The sequence below is a fragment of the Agelaius tricolor genome, unplaced genomic scaffold (assembly GCF_023055355.1).
Source record: "Agelaius tricolor isolate 1412-34295 unplaced genomic scaffold, bAgeTri1.0.p SCAF_5, whole genome shotgun sequence".
Classification (NCBI taxonomy): domain Eukaryota; kingdom Metazoa; phylum Chordata; class Aves; order Passeriformes; family Icteridae; genus Agelaius; species Agelaius tricolor.
In genome coordinates, this window is record NW_027269265.1 from 6027368 (window position 1) to 6050499 (window position 23132).

A 23132-nucleotide genomic window follows, 5' to 3' on the forward strand; every position below is an offset into this window, starting at 1 on the left:
CCTCTGTCAGTTTGAAGCCATTCCCCTTGTCAGGCTGTTGTAAAGAGTCTCTCTCCATCTCTTTTGTCAGCTCCCTTCAGGTGCTGGAAAGCCACAATGAGGTCACCCCAAAGTGTTCCCTTTTCAGGCTGAGCAATCCCAAAGCCCTCATCCTTTCCTCATGGGAGAGATGCTCCTTCCCTCCCATCATCTTGGTGGTCCAGGTCATTAGATGTGTTACTTGTGGTGGTTTCATATGGAGCAAAGGTCTCAATGGTGTGCAGAAGTGCTTGAGAATACTGTACCATCTTCAAAGAGCTGATAATGTAGTTACTGCAGAGGCACAGAAAAATGTTTGGTATTCTAAATGTTGTGCAGTGGGCCCTGGTTTGTGGCCAGCCTGGGGAGTGCAGGGGCTCCTGCAGAAAGGGCCAAGGCTCCATGAACCCATCCTTGGCTGAAAACAGGGAGGGAAAGGCCAGTGTGAAATACTGGAGAGATCAGCAAGGCATCAGGGGGACTCAGGCTCTGCAGGGCTCTGGAAAAGCAGTTGGGTCCTTTTTGCTTCCCTAATTAGTGTTGATTAATTCGTGTTAATTAACACTAATTAATTAATTAACACTAGTTAATTAACTAGTGCTTCCCTAATTAATTCCCTAATTTCTGTGATACCTGCATTGTAGACCACCTCTTTTACAGTAGAACCTCTCACTTTAAAAGCACAATACCCTGTTGTAATTTCAACTTGCAGTCTCAAATGCACTTTGTGCATCACTGGGAGAGCTGTATGAGTGTTTTATTTTGGGTTGTTGTTTGTTTGGGATTTTTTTTTAACCTTGGATAATCCAGGCTGAGTAAAAAATTAAAGCACTTTCTTTATGTGCTGTACAGACTCTCTCACGTGCATACAGAGGATTCTAAGATGATCTCATGTGTTTTATGGGACTTGCACTTTCCTCTTCAACAGCCCCTAATTCCCAGGCATGAGCACAATGGGAGAGGAGCAGGTTTTCCCTGGACTGTGGCATAACTTGGAGCCAGGCAAAGGCATTAAAGAGGTCAAATCCACACTTTCACCAGAACCTCAAGGGTTTTGAGACAAATCTTCCAGAAATTGTTGTGTAGAACCAGCTTTGTTCATAGTGTGGACAGTTTGTTTTCCCATGGAGAAAATTGCTGGTATGGATAAACACAGGGTTGGAACTTCCACGTGTGTTAATAGTTAACAGAAGGGCTCTGGGCATATTCAGAAGGACAAACAATCAGGATGTGGTGCCTTGCTGGCACACTGTGGGTTTCCCACAGTTGTGTAATCTGGTTACTGGTCATTGTGTGAACTCCTGAGAAGTTGGTTAAAAATTGGCTTCCTTGAATCATTTTATTAGAAATGCAGTGAGTGTGTAAGGAATATGAACGACAAAATGAACAGGAGAGTGCTTTCCACTCTGCCCTTCTCCCCCAGCTTGTTAAATCTGGTCATTGAAAGAGTTCAGCATCTTTAACCTCTGCTGACAGCTGACAGCACATGCTACTGCATGCAGGTTAGAGATGTACAACACTTGAAAGAAGCAGACTCTAACCTAGTGCATTTGTGGTCCAGATTTTCTCCCAGTTGTGCAGAAATTAGATGTCTCTACAATTTAGGTTTTTAGCATCTTCCCTCCCTCCTCCCAGCTGATCACAGAAATCCAAGTAGGAAGCTGTGTCTTAGATGTTGTATTTGTGCTTCTGGGCCAGATATTGTCTTGTGAGATTTTCTGCTTTTCCTTGCATTCTAGTGGTAAGGCAAAGGGAGTATAATAAAATATAGAGGGGGAAAAAGACTGGAGAGTGATGTGAAAAGTCAGTGTACAACGTGACTGCTGTTCATGATCACTTCAGAGGATTTCTCTGGGTACCATGAAAACAGCAAGGCATCTTGTGGCATTAAAAACATCCAACTTCTTACCTTGAACTGAATAATTTAAAAATCACAGTCCTGTTAATAAAATCTGCTTGGTTTTGTGAGTACCAAATGTAGTTCATAGTTCAATATTTGCTTGGCTCTTTGAAGCAGAAGTAAATGTGGAGTGTGAAAGCTTTAGGAATAAAATTCTGTGCTAGAGCAGTCCAGGAAGAATCTGTCTGAACTTCTTCCCTGCTCTCAACTTCATGGTAGTTCTAGCCAGGAATTCTCAAGGATTTCTGTGTGCATGTAGATAGTCACATTAGTCTCTTAGAAAATTACTTAGCCAATAATTTCCTGACTCTCTCAAAAATGCACTTACATATATGTATGCTAATAATCATTCTGTCCTGACAGTTTAGGCAATTCATTTGCTTAACTATTCATTTTACTATTTTTTATGTGTATATATGTATATATATTTAAAAATTGGCTGGCTTCCCTAAAAATAAGTTGCTGAAGGAGAAAATAAATATGCTGTTGGTTGCACTTACAATAGTGCCATTGTGCAGAGCAGAGCAAGGATCATTTCCAAACGGCCTCAGGTGAAATCTAATGGGAAACAATTTCAAACTGGTCTGAGTTCATTGGGAGAAAGAATGTGTCTTAGATAAACATCTGATCCAAGTTACACTACTCAGTATTATTCCCTCTCTGATTAAGTTCTAATTTTTTTTTTTATTTTAATAAATATTGTTGCATTGGCCAGTTGGAATAAGGAGCCTGTTATATTGTCTTTAATGTGGATTCTAGTGGATTCTATAAAAATGGTTGTTTGCAGGTTATTCTGATTTATGGGGTTGCTGCAGCTTTTTCTTATTACTGAAAATGATCCTTTTCTGTAAACTGTTGCTGAGGGAGAGGATACTTGGCATTCTGCTGTTCTCCTATGATGGCCTTGCAGTCACAGCTTGCAGTTTGGGAGAATTTGCAGTGTTAATTAATATTTGTTTTGGTCTAGGACTCAAATTTATTCCTCATATGTTTACAGGAGAGCTCTGATCTTCCTGCCTCTCTGCTCTTAGCTCAGCATAAGGACAGATCTACTCAGCTAGAAATGCAGCTGGAAAAACCCAAACCTGTCAAACCAGTCACGTTTTCCACTGGCATCAAAATGGTAAGATTTGCTTGTTTGGTTTTTTTAATGCATTTCAGAAGATCAAGGAATTCCTCATATGAAATTCAGAGGTCACTTAAACCTGAGTTGCATGTTACATGAAATAGACTGTTTGCTTCCAGTTAAATAAGTAAGTAATAATAAGTAATTAGGAATTAATTGAAGAATTTCATCATTCTGCTAGTTGGAATATTGTGATCACCCACCCATCACAAATATATGGAACATTTTCATTGTGTAGTTGTCAAAAAACAAAGTGTACCTCTCTCCCTGTGAAGTTGTGGTGTCCTTGAATTATTTTTCTTGTTTGTTCACCAATTCTGGAAGTTGAAATTTTTGAAGTTCAAGAATCATCTGTACTTTCTTCAGATTTATTTTGAGCACTGGAGCAATCTGTGAGTATGAGACTGACAGTCTCGAAAATGATGCCAAGGTTAAGGACTCTATTTTCATTGTTATTTGGCTTTAGGAAACAAGAAGTATTTTTGCAAATGTGTCACCTTAGGGGGGCAGCTGATGATCTCTCAGCATTCCTGTTCTGTATCATGGCACAAGCACACAACAGCCTCTGTACATAAATGTAAAGCTGGGGGTGGGAGCACCAGTGACTGATCTTTTCTGCACCTTGCTGGTTTTCTGCTTTGTATTGTTTTAAATCTCTTTTTATACTTTTTTAAAATCCACTTTTTTTAGACTTTGTATTTTAGAATTGGTAATGGTAAACTGAATGTCTTGAAAATAGCCAACACTCTCTACTCTCCTCAACAAACCAAGAAGTCAGCAAAGCAAAAATCTGTGCATCAAGCTAGTTTCCTATCAGTAATCAATTTATTTTTGCCATGAATATTTGTGCTGTGTTCATTATCTGTTAAAGTGTTAACAGTGTGGATCCATTTGCAGCTTATTTTTCCAAAAGCAGTCAGTTTTTGTAAGGCTGCGTGGATTGTTTTCTTGTTTTCCTGTGGTGTAAATTGATCTTCTTCCTATTTCTTTTAAAACCTAACAGTCTGGGGAGATAGAAAATCTCTCACAAAGCAAATCAGTCTGTATAGAAAAGCCAGTGGACAGAAAATGCCTGTTCTGTTTAAAAAATACTCTGTCTGAATGGCTGCACTTTTTCTTGCTGTTAAAAAATACTGTCAGAATTTCTTAAAGCTGTGCCTTTTCTGTGGGCAAAGGAAGATGATCAGCTGATGTATGTCATGAGGACAGTGGAAGTATTTTCTAATTTGTTTAAAAATTAATATTAAATGCAGTACGTGGTAGTGGACATTTGAGATCCGCAGCCCTAAGTAAATGATCCAGGAATGATGAAAGACTTGGATGAAGAGATTTCCAGCAGCAGGACATTTAAATCCTAATGTTTGGAATAATAGGGGATATGCCAGATAACTAATTGCTAATTCGTCAGTGTTCAGAAAATGTGAATAGATAAATACCTTAATTTGTTCAATCTCAGGAAACAAAAATTTCCTCACCCTGACTTAGTCCTAAATTGAAAAAGAACAGTTTATTGTACTTATTTCTATTCATGTTTTTTTAACAGTAAAGATAAGGATAGAAGCATTTGAAGTTGGTGACTATTATTTATGGGAAATGGATTGCATCAGAATTTTACACCAACAAAATTACAGGTTTTGCTTAGAAAGATGAATTTTTCCTTATTTTCTTTACAGGTGGTTGATTTATTTATTACATGACTTTAAAAAAAATAGAAATTGTATTACACAGTAATAACAATACTGATACTCTGCACAATAAATGAATGAAGTATCTAACTTTATAATTTTTGGAGAAGTTGGTTCCATAGCCTGGGAATGTTTCTGTGGGTGTTCTGCTAGGAGGCAGCTCAGTGCTTGGAAGCAGATGTTGAATTTCTGTGGATATGTGCAAAGGGTTGCTTTGACAAACTGGCCTCATTTGAATGAAATGTGTTTTAATAAGGCTAAATGCAAAATGAGAAATTGAAGAGTAAATAAATCCCCAGCCTGGTCAGGCTCTGGGAAGAGGATTTGGAAGTTTAGCTAAGCAAGTAAACCAGTTTGACCCTCAGCCACAGTGTCTGTGGGGGGCCTTGGGTATGTGAATAGTCCAGCAATAAATAGGAAAGGACCTTTCCTCCTGAATGCACTATTGGGAAGAGTTGTGAACTGCAGAGTTCTGCTGCTGCATTTTGAGTGCAAAAATCAGAAAGAACATGAAGAGGAGCCACAAAAGTCCATTCAAAGGTAGAAAGATCTGCTCTGTGTGCTGCATTCTGCCTCTGGTTGAGGAGATGGTTCAGGTATGACTCAATTTACACCAAGTACCTCCTTAGCACAGAACATGCCAGCTCTGAGCAGTGCAGCATTAAATGTAGCAAGAACCAGTAACCTTAGTGAAACCAACACCATCTAAATAGGAACTGAAGGAAGGAATAAGACCTGAAGTTCACACAATGTTCTGCTGGTTAATTGGCCTCACTGTTAAAATTGGCTCTGGAATGCAACGAAATCTCAAATTTTTGATGTTTTCAGATTAGGATTGGGGTGTGCCTTGGAAAGTTGCTGTAGTTATCAAATGCAAGTTTGCTGGCCTTGGAGCAGGGTTAGTTTTGTGAAATGCAGTTCAGCTCACTGCACATGATCCATGAGGGTGGGTTCTGGTGTCAGTGTCAGGTGAATTCCCCCTCAGGACATGCTTGTTTGCCAGGCTGAGTGTTTTCCCAAGAACCTGAGGTGCTCAGTGCACTCCTTTTGCGTAGGTGGCCACGTGAAGTGGGTGGAACTTTTCTTGTGCTCTTTGTGGCTGCTTTGGCTTTGTTCCCCTCTAAACCACGGGGTTCACACCACTCCTGCTGGTGGGGGAGCTGGAGGAGAGTACTGAGAATTTCTATAGAAATATAATTCTAATTAATGCTCTGGCACAAGAGTTCTGAAAATTCAGGACATTTGTGTGAAAAGTCTGGACTGTGCCCACTGGCAGAGGCTTAGCAGTGCACATTTAATGAATCACTATATATGTCTTTCCCCTGGGCTTTTATTTTTTCCTAATAGTTTGGCCACTGACCTTTTCTGATGGGTGTTTGCCTCTAATTTTGTTTCAAAAGAAGGGAAGCCAGATAGAGCTAGCTGAGCTGCTGGCTGATCCAGAGCTGGTGTTTACACAAAGACTATGAAAACATGCCACTTGTGGCAATCCACTGGGCTTTTTTACAGCTTGAACAGGGGTGTTTTTCCTTGGTCAGAGATGTTCTTCTGCCTGACTGCTAATCAGACATGTTTCTTGGTGTCTGAGTTAGGAGCATGTCCATTCTAGTCTCCTGGGCAATGCTCAAGGAAGTTGGCTCATTTAAGGTGTCATATTAGTGCTGTGAGTTCCTCTGCTTGCAGGGGGAGGAGGGAATGTCTTTCTCTTGTAAGCTAAGCAAGAGCATCCCCTATAGCATGAGACAGACAAATAGCTCGTGGGGACAGGGTCTCCTTCACTTTTCCTTTTGTGAAATTCCTTTTTTTTTTCCCCTCCTTTCAAATGGAAGCAGCTTTTCCTCTGTAGTCTGCTCTTTAACTTTTTCAGTAAATTCTATCCTCTGTGCACAAAGCTTACATTCCAAATCAATCAGTTTGATTTACCCCTTTGAGTAGGAGGAGACAGTGCTGCCAGGCTTTTTTTCTTATCATGTTCATCATATTAAGAAATATACTTTCAGCACATCTAAATATTTTAAAACAATCTTATTAAAGCCAATCTCCAATCAGGGTAAAGCTACAAAAGAAACTGTAGCAATCTTAATTGCTGCAATAGTGCTAAAAATGAGATTTCCTGTCAATTGTGGTACTTCAGACTTTAGCAGCTGTCAAAAAGAGCACAGTTTGTGTGAAATGAATGATGTTTCCAGCATTTCTAGGGCTTGTCAGGAGGTGCAAAACAAAGTCTGGCAAGAGAACCATTCTTCTGTTTCTTGGTGAATGTAATGACCATTTCTGGTTGTCAGGTAGCTTTAACATGGAGCTCATTTTAAGGTGTAAGAGAGATGCTCATATGTATTGCAGACAAATGGCAGTTTGCAAATGCAGCAGGAATTAATTGTGTTACATGAATTTAGTTTCCTTCTTATGTCTCTAGTGTTTACAGAACTGTAGAAGGCTTTTCTAGGTCTGTGCTTTACCTCACCATTGTGGTTAAAAATGCATAGAACTGTGGATATATTTAAGTCCTCCTTAATTTGTTGAACTGAGAGCACAGAACCTTTGGGTCCATGGCCCAGCTGTTTCCATGTTTGTAGAAAATCTGAGTGCCTTAGAGGGACTCAGCTCATGCCATCTCCAGCACATTTCAGGCTGTGTGTCTGTCCCTTTTCTGTTCCTTCCACTTCTCTAATGTTTCTTTATTCTTTTTTAAGGAAAGAAACATTACAAAACTGGAAGGACTGTCCTGGACTTCCCCCAGCTTCCCAGGACACTTAGCCTGTAGTGATGGTATTCTTGGAGTAATCTCATGCAGTTAAAAACTCAATTACCTCTAATTGGATTGCCCAAAAATGCAGGAAAACAACATAGGTGTCCCTTGGTTTGCTTCTGCTTGGGAAAGTTTGCCTTCTTGCATTTTATACCCAAATACCTCAGAATTAATGTAATGCATCATTGACCTTCCAATTCTTATAATCATTTTTATTTTATTACTTAATAGCAGTGGGAATATTTATTAATAGAACTATTAGTGCCGAGTGCTCTACGTGCTTTACCATTACCAAGATGGTCCCTAGGCCAGCGAATCTGCAGTTGAAATAGATGTGTCAGGGAGGGAGGGGAGGGGAAGCAGATGCCCGGAGGGGATGTTCTCACCCAGGATTAGCCAGCAGAACAGTGGAGGAAGGAGGAATAGGATCCAGCCCTGCTGAATTCCTGAGCCGTGGCTCTTCCGCTGAGCCAGGCTCCATCTCCTGTCAACAGCACCCCTGAATGGCAGTGAATTAAGAGTGAAATATCTGCTCCAGCTACTGCTTCCCTGTCCAAATCACAGCAGCAGTGTTAAATATAACTTTGTGGCTCTGAAGATTGCCCAGATTTATTCCAGTTCTTGCAGTTTCAGGTTATTAGTAGCTGGATGCTGGGGAGAGCAGTCTGCAGCCCGGAGCAGCCAGAGGTTGCAGGAGGGAGCAGTTGTAGAACCAATATTTCAGAGGAATGGATTTGTGTCAGACACAGGATGTCTAGGACACCTCAGGAATGTGTGTTACCACTAAGCTGCACATAACAAGTGTTAGGGAAGAGATTTTGTGCAGTCTTACACTTGCAGTATTATTCTGATGGGAAATAACCTTCTTATGTTACGTTATGTGGAGCTATTTCTTTTAAAACATTGACCTCATCAGCTCAGGTCAAATTAACTGTTCTTTATTATTGCCTTTTCCTGCAATATTGTTTCCTGTGCAAACAACTGCTCCTGTTTTTCAGTCTGTTTCTTTTATAGCTCGTGGAGCAATTATCCAAAATCCTGTTCCAAACTCAAAAAAGTCTGTCAAAATACCCTTTTTAATCAATTGTGCTCCTTCAAAGTTGCTTAGACATATGCCAGGTACTCTGAGGTAAGTGAGGTGCATGTCACACTGTGGTTTAGGCTACAGCTATTCTGCAGCTCCTGAGGGGGCCTTTCTTTGCCAGTTCTTACTGCTCTGGTTTGCTTGGTTGGTTTGTTGGTTTTGGTGCAGTGTGTTTTAGTGTGTGGGGGTTTTTTTTGGGGTGCTTTTAGTTTTTGCCTGATGTTAAAAAATAAAGCAATCAAGGCTTCCTTCACTGTTAGCTCAGCTGGTGTGTCTTCAGACTGGAACTGTTCAGATGGAATTGATTTCTTTGAGATGAATGCCAGTTTGAGTTTAATTGGTATTTTGTTTTTAATCTTCGTTTGGCTCATACCACGCACATTTCTCTTTTACAGCTGGGTGGAATATTTCCCTCTTTGCAGCTCTTGGTAGTTAAGAATCACAGCAAAATTACAACACTTATTTTCAAGAGTAACTAGTGTGTTTAGGCATATAGATCCTTTTGGAACAGGCATATTTGTTTAGAGGACATGCATATATAAAGGTTAAATTTCCAGTGGCACTGAGCATTCCGTGTCTCTGTGTCTGTGTGTGGTGGCTGTGTCCCAGCTCTGGGCTCGGTGTCAGTGCCAGGAAGCAGAATCCCTTTCCAGAGGAAACCCAAATGCCCCAGTCAGGGGAGTCACAGCACTTTCCAGAGAGTCTCTGATGGAGGTTTTCAGGGAAGCAGCATTCCTGCCAAGCAGCTTCCCCGGAGCAGGGATTCCCAGGGGTGCAGGTAGCCCTGGGACAAGTGGGATTCTGCAGTTGCTGAGCACCATTTCCTGATTCCTGCTCAGAGTGTACATTGCATATTGCTTTAGCATTGAATTTTTGTCATCAGTAACAGTGTCTTGTTTTTAACAATGGGCATTGATTTGCTAAGGAGGACACTATTTCTGAAGAGAGGAAAAAGAAATTCTGGCTTCTGGATCTCTACCATTTCTGACAATATGTGGATATAGAATTCAAATATATAAACTGAGGGACACCAAATATGCTGGAAGATCTAACTCAGGTTAGGACTAACATGCTGGATTTAAAAAGTAATCCACAGTCCTGTGACCCACCTTCTGCTCCCTTAAATCTCCTAAGTTTATAAATACAATATGACTGCAACTTCCGAGTAGCTTGATGGAAAATGATTAGTAGTAGTAAATACATTTGTCATACTAAATCTCTAGCCCTCTGTTTAAATAAAGATGTTTTGTTAAGAGTCAAGCACATACATGCTGAACTGTGCTTTGAGTTTCTGAACTCTGGTTTTGAAGTGTATGCCAAATAAACTTTATTTAAGTGATCTATCATCAGAATGCTTCCTGTGCACTCCAGCCCATGGACTGAAGTCTGAAACATTAATTGGGTTCTGGCCTTACTAAGTAATTACTGTTATATCAAAGTGCATAAACATTCAGCACATGATGTTGACTTAATGAATTTTGTTCTTTATGTTGGTAAGAAAATGTTTCTGGAGGAAAAAAGGCAAAGTAAATGACAGTATTTGTTATTTCTCCTCCCTTCATTTACACAGCAATGGCCTTGGAAAAGGAGACTGTATTTTGAAAATGCAGTGCTATGTCTGCCCATAGCTCTCTGCAGGATTTTAGTTTGGAATGCCTTAAGAAATATGTTGTAGTTGAAATTAAGCTGTTTGGTGGACAGACATAATCAGAACTGCTTGACTTGATTCTTTTTTATGGCTGGGTTCTCTGATACTGCTCTGTTAAAATAATATTTGTTCATTTGCTTTAAGGCTCCTTTGCATGGCTAAAGCAGCGCATGTTTATCTACACATATTAGTATAAATACAAATTAGACCCATAAGTTTGCACAGCTGTAATGACTGGAATTTAGTAAATGAAATAATGCCTACAGTGTTAATTGTACAGGAGTGAATGGCATGACCAATGTGCTTGTTAGCTAAAGTGTCTGTGGCCAGCAGTGGAGCAGATCTGTGCTTTAGCTGTCACTTTTTGGAATGAAGCTGTTCTTAGGTTAGGGGTTTTTTTAGTCATCTTTTTTTTTGTTGTGTTTTTTTGTTGTTGGTTTTTTTTTTTGTTTTGTTTTGTTTGGGTTTTTTTTTTTTCTTTTTTTTTTTTGTTTGGGTTGACTTGGTTTTTTTTTTTTTTTTTTTGTTTTGTTTGTGATTTTTAGTGTCCTGTTTGATTTTTGGAGTTGCCCAGGAGCTTACTTGCATGCTTGACTGTTCCCCATCCTTTTTCAGAGGACATTTCTGTGACATGGAGCATGTTCTGGTCCCATGAAAAGGCTCTCAGGGAGAAAGGAAGCTGCTGCTAGAGTTCAGCCAGGTTGTCATTGGCTTCCTTGCCTGTATGGGAGCAGGCACTGGGACAGAACAGCAGGAATGGGCTGCAGGCTCTCATGTAGGATGCCCAAATTCCATCCCAAGCAGCAGCCAGACCTGCCACCAGCTAAGATAGCACAAAGACACGTTGTAGAGTAATCTAAGGAAAATGCCATTTAAATCAGCCTGAGATCCTCCTGGTTTTGGGTCTTACAGCTCTGAATGTACCTTTGCTTGAGTAGGTGTTACTGTGAGCAATAAGGAGGGATCTGACTGAAAGAAAGAAGGTGGCTGAGAGGAGAGTCCAAAAAAACAGCTGGCAGGGAAATAAAGAATAATAAAAAATTTCTCAATCATTGTTTGTTTTGGAAAGATCGTGCTTTAAGCACATGGAAATACTTTACACATTTGAGAAGTGCTGACTTCCTACATGCCTTGTGAAGGAACAGCAAATCATTCATATAATGTAAACACATTTATAGATTGTTCCAATATAACTTTTTTCAGTGCTGCTGTTCTTTTTAACAAGATACAATTCAGTGCATACATGCTCTTTTGATGCTATGCTTTGGCCAAGAGTTGCAAGCATCATAAACATTAAATATTAGAGTTTGTGCTGAAGGAATCTTGCAAAGTTATTGAACCACACTTTTAATGCAAAAAGTTGTTAAACAGTGCTGTTTGATGCACTGTTTGAAAGTAAACCCATGAGAAAGTAGTGCTGGAATGAAACAGAAAGAAATAGCTTGTCCAAAATTGTAAGTATAAGCATTATGTCTTACAGAGATGATAAAAAAATGGGGGTGGACAAAGTCCCTCTGTGAGGGTGGAATTTTAAATCAGGGAAGAAAAATTAATAAAAAGAGAAGCTGTGGTGGCAGAATTGCAGCAGGTACTTGTGAAATTGTATAATCATAGTGCTGGCTGGGGGTCTTGAGGGTGATGGGGTCCTTCCCCTTGCCATGGGGCAGGGCCAGGGGTACTTCATGGCAGGGACCTGTCCTAACCTGTTCTGAAAGACTTCCTGAGTGGGAGCTCTGCAATCCTGGCCTCTGGTAACACTTACTGCCTTTGCTTTTACATTTTAGGGGAAATTCAGTAACTGTGTTTCCTTGACCTGATACAAGCTCATTTTCTGCCTATGTACATGGCAAAAGTTCTCCACCTCTTTGCAGGACCTCTTTAAGTCCTTGAGGATGACTATGTAAAGAGGACTTTACAGAACTAAATGTTTTAGAATTTAGGTCTTAAAAAATAGTTCAGGCACCTTAATTGTTATTTAACAATAAAACCATAGATTTCTTCTGCAGATGGTTGGTAGACTGTCTCTGCTGTTACAGACTGGATGTGCAAAGACATTCAGCTGAACACTTTTAAAGAGGGAAATTCTTTTAAAGAGAGCAGCAAGAACATTTAAAGAACTGTAGTAAAATCAGTGAAGTATTTGAAGCCATTTAGGGAAGCTGTAGTATAATTGTATATGTGCACAGAAGTATGTGTGACCTTCCTGCCATGATCCTTTTTTTCCTTAGAAGTTGTCTGCATCTGTGAGAACATCACATGTTTGCTTCTAATCTTTTCTTCTGTTGCTGCTGATCAAAGCAGTTGTGTGTCACTCCTTCATCTTCTCTCTTGTGTACCTGGAGGAGCCCTGGTGACCTGAGTGGAGAGCAGGGATGGTGGCTCTGCAGATTCCTCTGAGTCAGCACTCAGCTGGGCCATGTCTGTTTGTCTGGCTCTGACAGACTTGCCTGTTAAGGCACATGTGTGCAGCCTTACCTCCCAGCCTGCTTTCACTCCTGGTTATTACATTTCCCAATGAACTAGAATCCATTTGTCCAGGTGGAGTGTGTTGATCTCACAGCACAGTTAAAAGATCTCTCATATGCCTGAATTTTCTTCCTTACCTGTTCTCAGGGCCACCTTCAGACAAATTTTGGGTAAGCACAGCTTAGAGCTTTTCTGAAATTCTTGCCAGACTTGGTCATACAAGGAGAGCCAAGAGGAGGATGAGGCATGGCCATAGTGGGAGGCAGTTGCTGGAAGGAATATGGCAGGGAAATCAGTAACAAGTGCTGGCAGCAGCAGTGGGGCCCTCCTGGAGCATGGAATCAGGGCTGCTGGGATGGGGAGCACAAGGCAGTAGAGGAGACAAACTGGGGAGAAATGGGGCCATGGCAGCATCACTCTGAGGGGAGAGGTTGGGGGCAGAGTTGGCAGAAATGTGGCTGTGAGTGGGATGGGAGTTTCCAGGCAGAAGGGCTGGGAGGTTTCTGCACAAGGCTGGGAATTGGAGGGGAGCTCTGGGACAGAAGGATTTGGGGACCTGCTGATTCTGGCACTCCTCCATCACCATCAGTTCCTGTGTGAGAGTCCTGCTCTCTGAGGTGAGCCAGGGTGGTGTGTGTGCACTTGTGTGGCCTCCAGTGTGACACCCACACACACCCACATACATGTGCTAACCAGGGCTCAGGCAGGGCTGAATGGCCAGAACTTGTTTCCTCCAGCATCTTCTGTTTTGTCCAAGGTACACCAGCCTTACTGATAAATTAATTACTAATATATTGATTTCTTACAAAGAAAAAAATCAGTGTGTTGGTTGGGGCTGTGCTGCATTTTGTGCATGTGCCACCTTTTCTGCACCTTAGCTCCTGCATAAGTGCACACAGCAAATAAATGAATGTTTGCTGCAGGGTCTCAGAGGAGTCAAATTTTGAGCTTTCACATTTGTAAATCAAAAATTCATTAAAAAAATTAAGATGTGTTTCAACAGAGCTCTTGGGGGCTCTAGTTTTCAATAGTGATCATTACCATCCAAGTGCATCTGTATTGTACTAGGGTACTTGAAGAAAGATATTTGGATCAAAGAGACAATGTTTTGTAAGGAGACTTCAAAAGTAGTTTTCCTTAAAAATGTTTGTTCAGGTGCAGAGGGTGAGAGAAAGGAATATTGTTTGAGGTGGTGTTGGACATCAAAAGGTGCATGTCCCCATATATATGGGGTGATTGTCAGTCAGGGTGTCTCTGGAAAGGAATATTAACAGCTTTAGCTAGTGAGGAGACAAATTATCTTCATGAAGAAGAATTGCCTTGGTCTTTGAAAGTCTGGCTTACCCTCATTCCTCATAATATTCTGGGTTTGTCAAGGTTTTTACTTTAAGGGCAGAAAACATGGATAATATTGAAGTAGAGAAATGACTAGTTTAGTTTATTGTTTTGCTTTGCCTGAACACAGTTGCTACACAGGTAATTCTGTATTTGGGGGAAATGCAAGGCTCAGGTGTAGCTTGTGGCCCATTACAGTTGAGCAGAATGTGTGGCAAAGCACTAAAACCCTCTGCCTCTTGCAAAGTCAGTAATAGCATGGTAATAGGCTGTGTTTTATGCAGGCTTCTTTTTTAAAATATAAAGTATTAAAGAATATTGTGGCTACAGAGAAAGCTGCTTTGACTCACTGAGACAAATGTGTGCCGTGGTATGGGCAGGAAATGGAAGGACAGAGAGCACATGTGGAACCATCTATCTAAATTAGCTGGATGGGAGCCAGGAGACTGGAACTTGCAACATTTGCCATGATTAGTAGAAAATGAAATGGTGGTTTTGTGTAAGAAGAATGATTCTTGTCTTATTCTGGGCAAGCGAGGTAGATCCTGCAGGACACAGATGGTACATTTAAAGGTGGTGTGTGTGGAATTTGGAGGACTTTGAAAAGGTAAGTAGCTTGGAGGGAGGAACAAGTTAAAAGTGAGGGCTGTGCACAGGAGGAAAGCAGCATATATATATATATATATATATATTTAGGTCTGAGGGCCATTCTCCTGTTTCATCTCTTGAAAGAGAGGCATAAATAAATAGAGCATCAGTCCCTTCTCCAAGGCCTAGAGAGATGACAGAAATGTGATCCTCTGCAAGTCACTCAGAGGCAGTGCTCCAGCAGCCAGGAGCTCTGGCCTGGGCTCTGGGGATGTGCTGACAGATCTAAAGGGCTGCATGTGGGCACCTGATCCTCACCATCCTTGGGCACCCTGGGGCTGCCTCTGTTTGCTACCTGTGCTACAGAAAGCAAAAAAGCAACAGACATCCCAGTTTGTAATGGTTCCTGTGAAACCCTTTGGGTTCAGACAAGCAAAGTTGGAATGATCAATCAGTAAATATTTGAAGAATTTTCTGCCTTTCTGAAGGGGTGGCACTGTCTTGGCCTTGCCTGCATACCTAACATTCCTCTTTCTGGTTGTTTACAAGAAAACATGGTTAGGATTTCCTTTTGTTATGGGGGAGAAAAAGAGGGCTTGGTTGGAGAGCTCATGAGAGAACACAGAGGGGATTGCAGTGGGAGTTTCATCCTTTCATTGACTTTACCCATTTGGTTTCACTTGTGCACCTTAATCTGCCACTAGTAGGATGATGCCACATTGAATTCCTGTTTAGGTAGAACCTGAAGCCTAGACAGGGTTAGACCAAGAATTTATCACATATCAGGCACTTTTGGAATGTGGGGTAAAAGCCCCCCATCCCAATCCTTAAGGTGCAATTTATATTAAAGCATAATATTGTGTCAGTTCAGTTTCTTTGGTAGTGTTGTGTACAGCATTTGCTTTGTGCTAATTTTTAACCTGTTTTATGTCTGGTTAGTTAAGTGTATTTGAAATACAAAATTAAACAGATGTGTCTCTTTAAAGTAGTATAAATATTCATGAAGATTGTTGTACCCATTTAGCTGTTTGTTGCTTTTAAATTGTAACCAATTTGAGCTGTAGGTGCAAGGTATAACTTTGTCATTGTCTCTCTCTCATCTAATTGAAAAATCTTTGGATTTTTTTTTTTAATCCTGAATAAAGTATTGGAAGGATCAGGGTTATTTTGTTTGTTATGAAGACCAAATCATAAATGTAGCTGCACTTAAGTTTTTATTTGGTGAAGAGACAAAGTACATAGCAACTGCAGCTTTTCAAAATGTGAAATTTCTACTATAGGAAGAAAGCTCCTTTAGAACTGCAGATAATTTCTCTTTGTTGTTAAAGGCAGCACTCTATGACCATGCTGGGTCACCTTCTATTGTTTTCAGTCCTTCTCTTCCCACTGGTAGCCTCAGAAATGAAGGGGTGGACTGTGGTGTAAGTGGCACAGTTGCACCTGAGGGAGGAAGTGAATTTAGACATAATAAAGTGAAAACCACCACTGCAAATTCTGTTTGGGGAAACTTCTGCCTGCAGCCCTGAAGCTGTGAAAGGGCAGTCTGGATGTGGGAAAAGTGGAAGGGGACTGACTGTGTTTTCCTGTATCTTTTGCACAGAGAAGTTTGTGCTGCTGTGCATTTGGTTGTCCGTGGTTTTGCAGTCAGAAAAGGAAGCTGGGAAGGCGAGGAATGGCCAGCTGACACTTGGAGGAAGGGGAGAGAGAAGCCCTACCTGTCATGGCCTGTGGGTGACAGGGAGAGACACACACACACAGCAGCTCTGTCTCTCTGCAGGGGGAGGGATGTGCATGTGCATTGTCAATTGTCCATGACAGCTGACAGCTGGGGGGAGGGAGCTTTGGAGGGGAACTCCGAGATTTGGATCAGGGAATGTGAACTTCAGTCAAAATGCTTCAGTTGTGGTTAATGCCAAGCGACTGCATCTAGTTGGAACATGATTTTTTGGATTGAAATATCAATGCAACTTAAGTTGGGTGTTTTTTTGTTATGGTTTCTCCCTTTCCTAACAGAACATATTTTGCTGAAGGATCAATTGGAAAGCCTGAAGGAATGTGGGTGATGTGAGTGTTAGGGTTACTGCGCTCTCTGACCATGTTGGCAGACTCACTGAGTTTATAAAATCTACCCCTTTCACTATTCTTTCATGTTTTTATATGTTCTGATTAATGGAATCTTGAATCTCTTTCTAATTATTTGCATAAGGTCACACAAAGTATTAAGCTAAGGCCATGGAGAACTACTTTATAAATTCTTACTGCTCTGAAATCTAATTAAAAATCTGCAAACTTCATCATTCATCATTTTACCATAGCCGTATATTTCTTATGGAGACAGTCTAATATCCTGCAGCAACTTCATGGTATTAAAAAAATAATTAATGGACCCTTTTAGGGCAATGTGTGTTGCTACAATGTGGAATAATACTTCAGTGTTATAAGTGAATGGTGTGCTAGGAAACACTAATCCCTTGTGTATAGTAACAGGAAGTATGCATATTACTTATTAATAATAATGTAAAACACCTTCACACACATGCTTTTTCCTGGGCATATCTACCTTTTTGTAAACAACAGCAAATTTTAATTACAGAAAATTGGTGAGAAGCAAGAGGGATTTGTGTAATTAATATGATCTGTTTATTTAGAAGCCTTCAGAAGTTGTAAGAGATGGAACTTAGCTGTATGTGAGGGATGAATGTTGTGCAATAATGCCCCTTCATTCCCCTTTCATAATAAATCTCTGCAGAGTATTCATCTGAAGGGCCGGATGCCAAAAAGAACAGGTTCGACTTGTCTGTGAGGATTTACACCACAGTGAAATGCACAACTGCTTTTGTAGAGGTCGTTGTGAAGGTCAGGGAGCCAGAACGCTCTGCTGAATGGGAGCAGCCTGGAACAATGGTGTGAGAGGTTGGGCTGCCTGAAATCACTGCTTAAAACCTCATCTGAAATGGGGCAATAAGCTGGAATCCTTAAAACACACAGCTTCAAAGCATGCAGGCTGTTCTGCAAGAAATGAACGCTCTCTCTTGCAGTGGTTTGCATCTCCTACCCTCTGCTGAATGTTGCTCTGAGCTCAGAAAGCAAGAGTGTGCCCATTTCCTGACAATTAACATTGACATGGCACTGAGTGTGTCTAATGTAAACATCCTCAAACCATTAATAATTGCCTCTGTCCAGGTTAAAAAAAACAAAAAAACAAAACAACAAGCCCTGGATTTAACTACCTGAAATTTAGCTCACCTCTTTCTTACAAATAAGGTCTGAGTTTGGCCATACGGTCGCTATGTCTTTAAATAAAAGATGATGATCATTTCAAATGGCAACCAGCCATCAGTGGGGTTTAGTGCAGAGATTAATTAGTAAACTTTGGAATGCACTACAGCAAATGCAGCTGATTGGCAATAGCATGTGGAGCAGCAACTGGTGGAAAGCTGGTGCTGCTGAGCAGCAGAGGTATTTCCAAAAAGACTTAAGGGTGCTGTGATGTGCTGTGCTTTAAATGGCACTGTGCTGATTGCATCAAACCACCAGTTCTCTGTTTTTGAAGTTTGGTAAATGCACAGATTAGAGAAATCTGCTGTGCATTTGGAAAGAAAGCAAGTTTTTTTGTGTTGTTGTGATAAGATGAAGTGTACCCCATGAAGAAAGTGATGCCCCTTAACATCAGTTTACAGGGATTGTAGTTTGTCTGCAGTGCATTTTCTATTTTTTTTTTTTTAATTAAGAAGACAAATGTTAAATGCTAAGATAAGAATTTTTCTAAAAGGACACCAACATGATTATGGACAATTCAATGGTTATTGCAGTAAGCTGTTCCTTAAAATTCTAGTCCACTTTTTAAAAGTTTACAGATTTCTAAATATGTATAAAAAGATTTAAGTATGTGTGTGTGCATGATTTATAATATCTTACTCTCTTCCTTTTAAAGTTTTAAATGCATGATTAGAGAAATTTGGAAACTTTTTCTGTAGGTTAACTTTCTAAAGAGGTTTGATCTATTTGGTATGAGTAATGGACCCCATTATGTACAGTCCCTAGTTGAACTATTTTCTCAACTTGTTTGGCCCATGGGACTGGGGCCCAGATAATGAACTTAAGGTGATTTATACAATAAATAACTAATCTTGAGATATTACTTGGAAGCCAGATGCACTTCTTAAAATCTATCTTAATAATATTTTATTAGTCTTCTGATGCCCACCTTCATTTAGAAAGTGATGGTCAAACATCCATTTATACTGGTAAGAAAACTCACACCTATACCAGTAGGTTTTTGCTTTGGAAATGCCTCAGGCATGTGGATTAACCTGGTAAAATTCATCTGGCTGCCTGTACCTGGCAGGTACAGGCAGTATTGAGCTAAAGTCTGAGTATTGAACTAAAGTCTGCCCTTGTGGGCTAATGGGATCACTGAAATAGTGATATATAAATTTTTGATCCCAGCCTGGCGGAGGTGCTTGATCTCATAAGATATGGATCACCCTGGCTTTGCCCCAGAAAACCCTTCAGCATGTGCTTGAAACCAAGCAAGCAGGTATTCCTCTTGGCTTGACTCTCAGCTCTGTGACTTTGTCCCCGCTGCAGTTCAGTCCCCAGGGCCCATCTGTGTTTCCGGGTGGGTCTGTGGACCCAGCCATGGCCCATCTTGGTGTCACCCACCTGGGTACACCCTGCTGCACTTCCCAGCTGCTGGAACAATCCATGCAAGGACAGGGAGTGGAGGCTGGAGTTGTGAGGGTGCTGGTTGTTCCTCTGGAGCCTGTTTGTGCAAGCCTGTGCTTCCTAGAGCGTGGTGTTTATTGCCACAGGTAATTGCAGAGCAGCGGATGGGCTCCGCTTACCCCATCAGGTTTAGGCTTGCTTGGCTTTGTTGGACTGGACTTGCAGGCCACGATCCAGGCCAAGTAACTGGAATGTGGCTGCTCCTTTGGCTTTGTGAGACTCTTTGTGTGCTTGGAGCTGGGTAGTTCTCTAAGCTGAATCAGTGTTGCTGAATCTAGGTCTAAGTCCCAGGTAAAATTTGATTAAAAAAATGATAAAGTGATAAAATTTTCTGTTGGCAAAGAAATTTGTTAGCTTGACATGCCTCTAAATAATTCCCATGTGCAAATGTGCACGTGATTGGGGCATTACAGGGTTGTGCAAACATTCTATGATAGTCTTTGTTTAAAACTGTTTAGCTCATGCCCTGGATTATTTGTGTTTGGGTGTATCTGTGTGTACACACACAGAACAGAAACCTCCATGCACACAAAGAGCATCTCATTAAAAACAGCACTATTTGAGCACTGCAATCAGCTAATTACTGAGGTGTGTTTATTTTATTCAAACTGCTGTGTGTATGTACAGTATACACATCCAAGTACATTGTAGAGCATTATGAATAATTAAAAGCAAACTGTAGCCCTTTACAGAAGTAAATGTAGGTACATCCAGTGAAGCATTATCCTGGCTAGGCTGCTGGTTTGCTGTGACTCAACTATTCTATGAATTATAGAATGCTCTGTGTAGCACTTGAGGGCTGCCTCCTAGTATTGGTCTAAATCTGAGATAGAAAAGGTGAAACAAAGTCTGAATTTCTTTGACTTGATAGCAAACAGTCACTGCAGCTCCCTGCTTGTGCTAATACCCTGGAACAGACCAGTGCAGCTGCTGGAGTAGCTGGGCTGGGGCTTAGGTGATTTTGTAAGGTGAGCTGCTGCAGGCTCTGGCAGGCTTTTGTTCCTTGTAGGTCCCTTGGTCAGTGCTCTGTCCTGGCAATAAATGTTTCAGCCAGCACAGCAACACTGTGAACAGGAGATGTGGGAGAGAAAAGTTGATGAAGTGTCATGTTTTAACTGTGCCCTGAGATTGATGTGAAACTGAAGGAGAAAACATGGTTTTCTCAGTCATCTACCATTGATAAAAGTTTATATCCAGAGCTAGGGCCAAGTTATTTAGGCTGCTGGTGATTTAAAGGGTGATTTAAATTTGTTTGTTAAAACTTTTTTTAAAGCTTGCCATCTTTTGCTGAAAATATAATTTTCCAGAGAGTTATACATCTTAAACTTAATTTTCTTTTTCTTGTCAAATCTTGGACAATTGAAAACAAACCCCCAAAACCCCACCCTGGATTATTAAGCCAAATGTGCCGTGAAAGCTTCTTGAACAGCTTGCCTTGGCATGCTGAAATTAATGTGGTTATAGTCCAGCCATGGTGGTGGTGGGGAAAATAACCTTCCAAACTGTCAGCACTTGGGGAAAGGAAACACAAAAACCTATTATTATTCATATGTAGTGTAGAGTTTCTGATTTGCTCCCATTGACTCGAGTGATAGGGTATCAGTTACTGCCATGGCTGGAGCTGGGTTTGTGTTTCACTAATGAAGTGGAGCAGCCATGCAGATGCACAGTAGCCCAGTGTGGCTGGATGGATGGCTTCCAGGTAGATGGACACTGGGAGGCACTTTGCTGTGGTCAGCCAAAAAATCAGCTCTTGCTGGTGAGTCTGGAAGTGTTTGTGTGCGCTGAGTCAGTCTCTTTATATACCGGGGTGATTGCAGCACTGATTAGACTGGAAAGGCTTGGCAAATCCTCCTTGTGTGGGAAGCTGGAGTGCAAAAACTTGCCTAATTTTCTTTATTTAAATCAGTATCATCCTGCTTGAGGCCTTTTGGAAAGCACATCTGAGTGAACGGTGTTTTAAGTTGACACAGTGTTCACAGTAAAGGGCAGTTTCTTTGGAAAATGCTGTGCTTAGGGTTACTGTGCCCAGGCTTCTGCCCTGTTGCATGTGCAGGGGCTCAATTCTCCTGCACACACACACACACACACATTGTGTTTTGTCAAATCTCTACTTGAAAGATTTAATATCTTCAAATTTGCTTTATGATCAGCAATTCTTTGAACTCGCAAACAAGAAAGTGTGGATAACTTCAAATATCCATTTGAAGTCTGATTCTGAGGAATGCTTATGTTGATTTTGACTTTAGAATGTGAAGTTTGATCTCTGTCTCAAAACTGCAGTTTTCTAGCAGAAATGTAAATACACTCTGAACTTTTTTCAGATACCTTTAAAGTGTGCTCTGTCTCTTGAAGACAGGGACTTTATTCCAGAGATCCTGGATATTCAACCCAGGGAAATCTATTTCTCTTCATGAGGCTCCAGATTCAGGAGCTGATCTCTAATCAGCAAAGCTCACTTGCATGTGCTTGTGTTCAGGAGACACCAATCTGTTGTGGTTTAGACTTGAATATAACATTTTTGGTAATTGTGAAGCTTCATAGGCTAGAGAAGGGTGAAGGGTGGGAGCTGATTGAGATGATTTAGAGTTTTATATAAGCACATAAAGCTGTAAGTTGTCTTGTTGTGTTTGAGTTTGAAAAGCGTTTTTTAACTACTTTGACATCTCTCTTTTATTCTCAAACATCTGCTTTAGATTGTTTGCCATAAAAGTGTAAGAATTAATCTTGCCCTCATTTCTGTTATTGCTACCAGAAACCAAACTATTTTTATTACTTCTTGTATAGGGATTTGAACCCTGAACTATTTTCAGAGTTTAGGAGAAAAGGAGTTTGTATTTTATTTTTTTTTCTTCCCCCCTCGTGCACCCTCCTCCTCCCCAAGCTTACAGGTAAAGTTAATGAAATTATAGTTTTTAAGTGCACGAAGATGTTTGGCATGGCTTGTAAAACTGTGTAGTAAGCTCTACTGTGCTTTAGTTGGTCCAATACTAAGAGTTTTAAGGGGATTCAAATGATCAGCTTATGTTGGTTTGTTTCTCAGAGCAGCAGCTGCCCTGAGCCAGGGCAAGCATTTGCATCATCTGTGGAGAGCCTGTACATATTTTACTGATTGGAAATCATTTGTGAAATTCAAATAAATGAAGACCTTCCTATATGATTAGGCATTTGATTAACAAATATTCTTAATTCTTGTTTTGGGGGCTTCTTTTTCTCTGGGATTGCAGCTTGTTTGTGTTGTTTGCCAAGCAGCAGCTGATGGCCATGGCCTGGGATGTCAGTGCAGTCCCTGACCCAGCCCCCTGCCTTGGAGCAATGCCTTTCCCTGTTGGATATTGTTAAATGTCAGGGCTCTCTGCTGCTGGGGCTCCATCCAGTACTTGTGCCAGAGCATACAGGAATCTTCCCTTCTACAATGGAAGGGTTGTTTTTAAGGCAAAACTGTCTGTTGTAAGCCTATAGCAGGAAGTACTGAGGCAGCCTCCCCAACTTGCTCAAAATGCAATTTTTGTCCTGCAGTTACTTTCACAGCAGTCTCCTCTCTCAGAATCTGTGACAACACTTGCTTTTTAAAAATTTGAATACAAGTGGTTTATCACAGGGGTTCACAACGAAACCAGTGAACAAGATAAAACAGATGAGGCATCTTTTTATTTTATAAACAGATAAATATGGTTTTTCACTGATTGAATGAAATTGCCATGTGATTTTATCCGTTTTTATTACCAGTTTCTATTTTCTTTGAGATTGTAGACTTTTCATGGCAGGGACCATTCCTTTTTCTTTGTGTTAAAGATGCCTTAGA

At 40.8% G+C, this 23132-nt stretch overlaps 1 protein-coding gene across 1 annotated transcript in view; it reads left to right on the top strand.

The window, feature by feature from the left end:
* Positions 1-23132, top strand: part of MNAT1 (MNAT1 component of CDK activating kinase) — a 119466-nt gene that overhangs the window by 50819 nt on the left and 45515 nt on the right. Inside the window, exon 6 of the mRNA XM_071426231.1 lies at positions 2916-3041. Within this exon, the coding sequence (XP_071282332.1) occupies positions 2916-3041 (126 nt within the window). The remainder of the gene's footprint in view (positions 1-2915; positions 3042-23132) is intronic.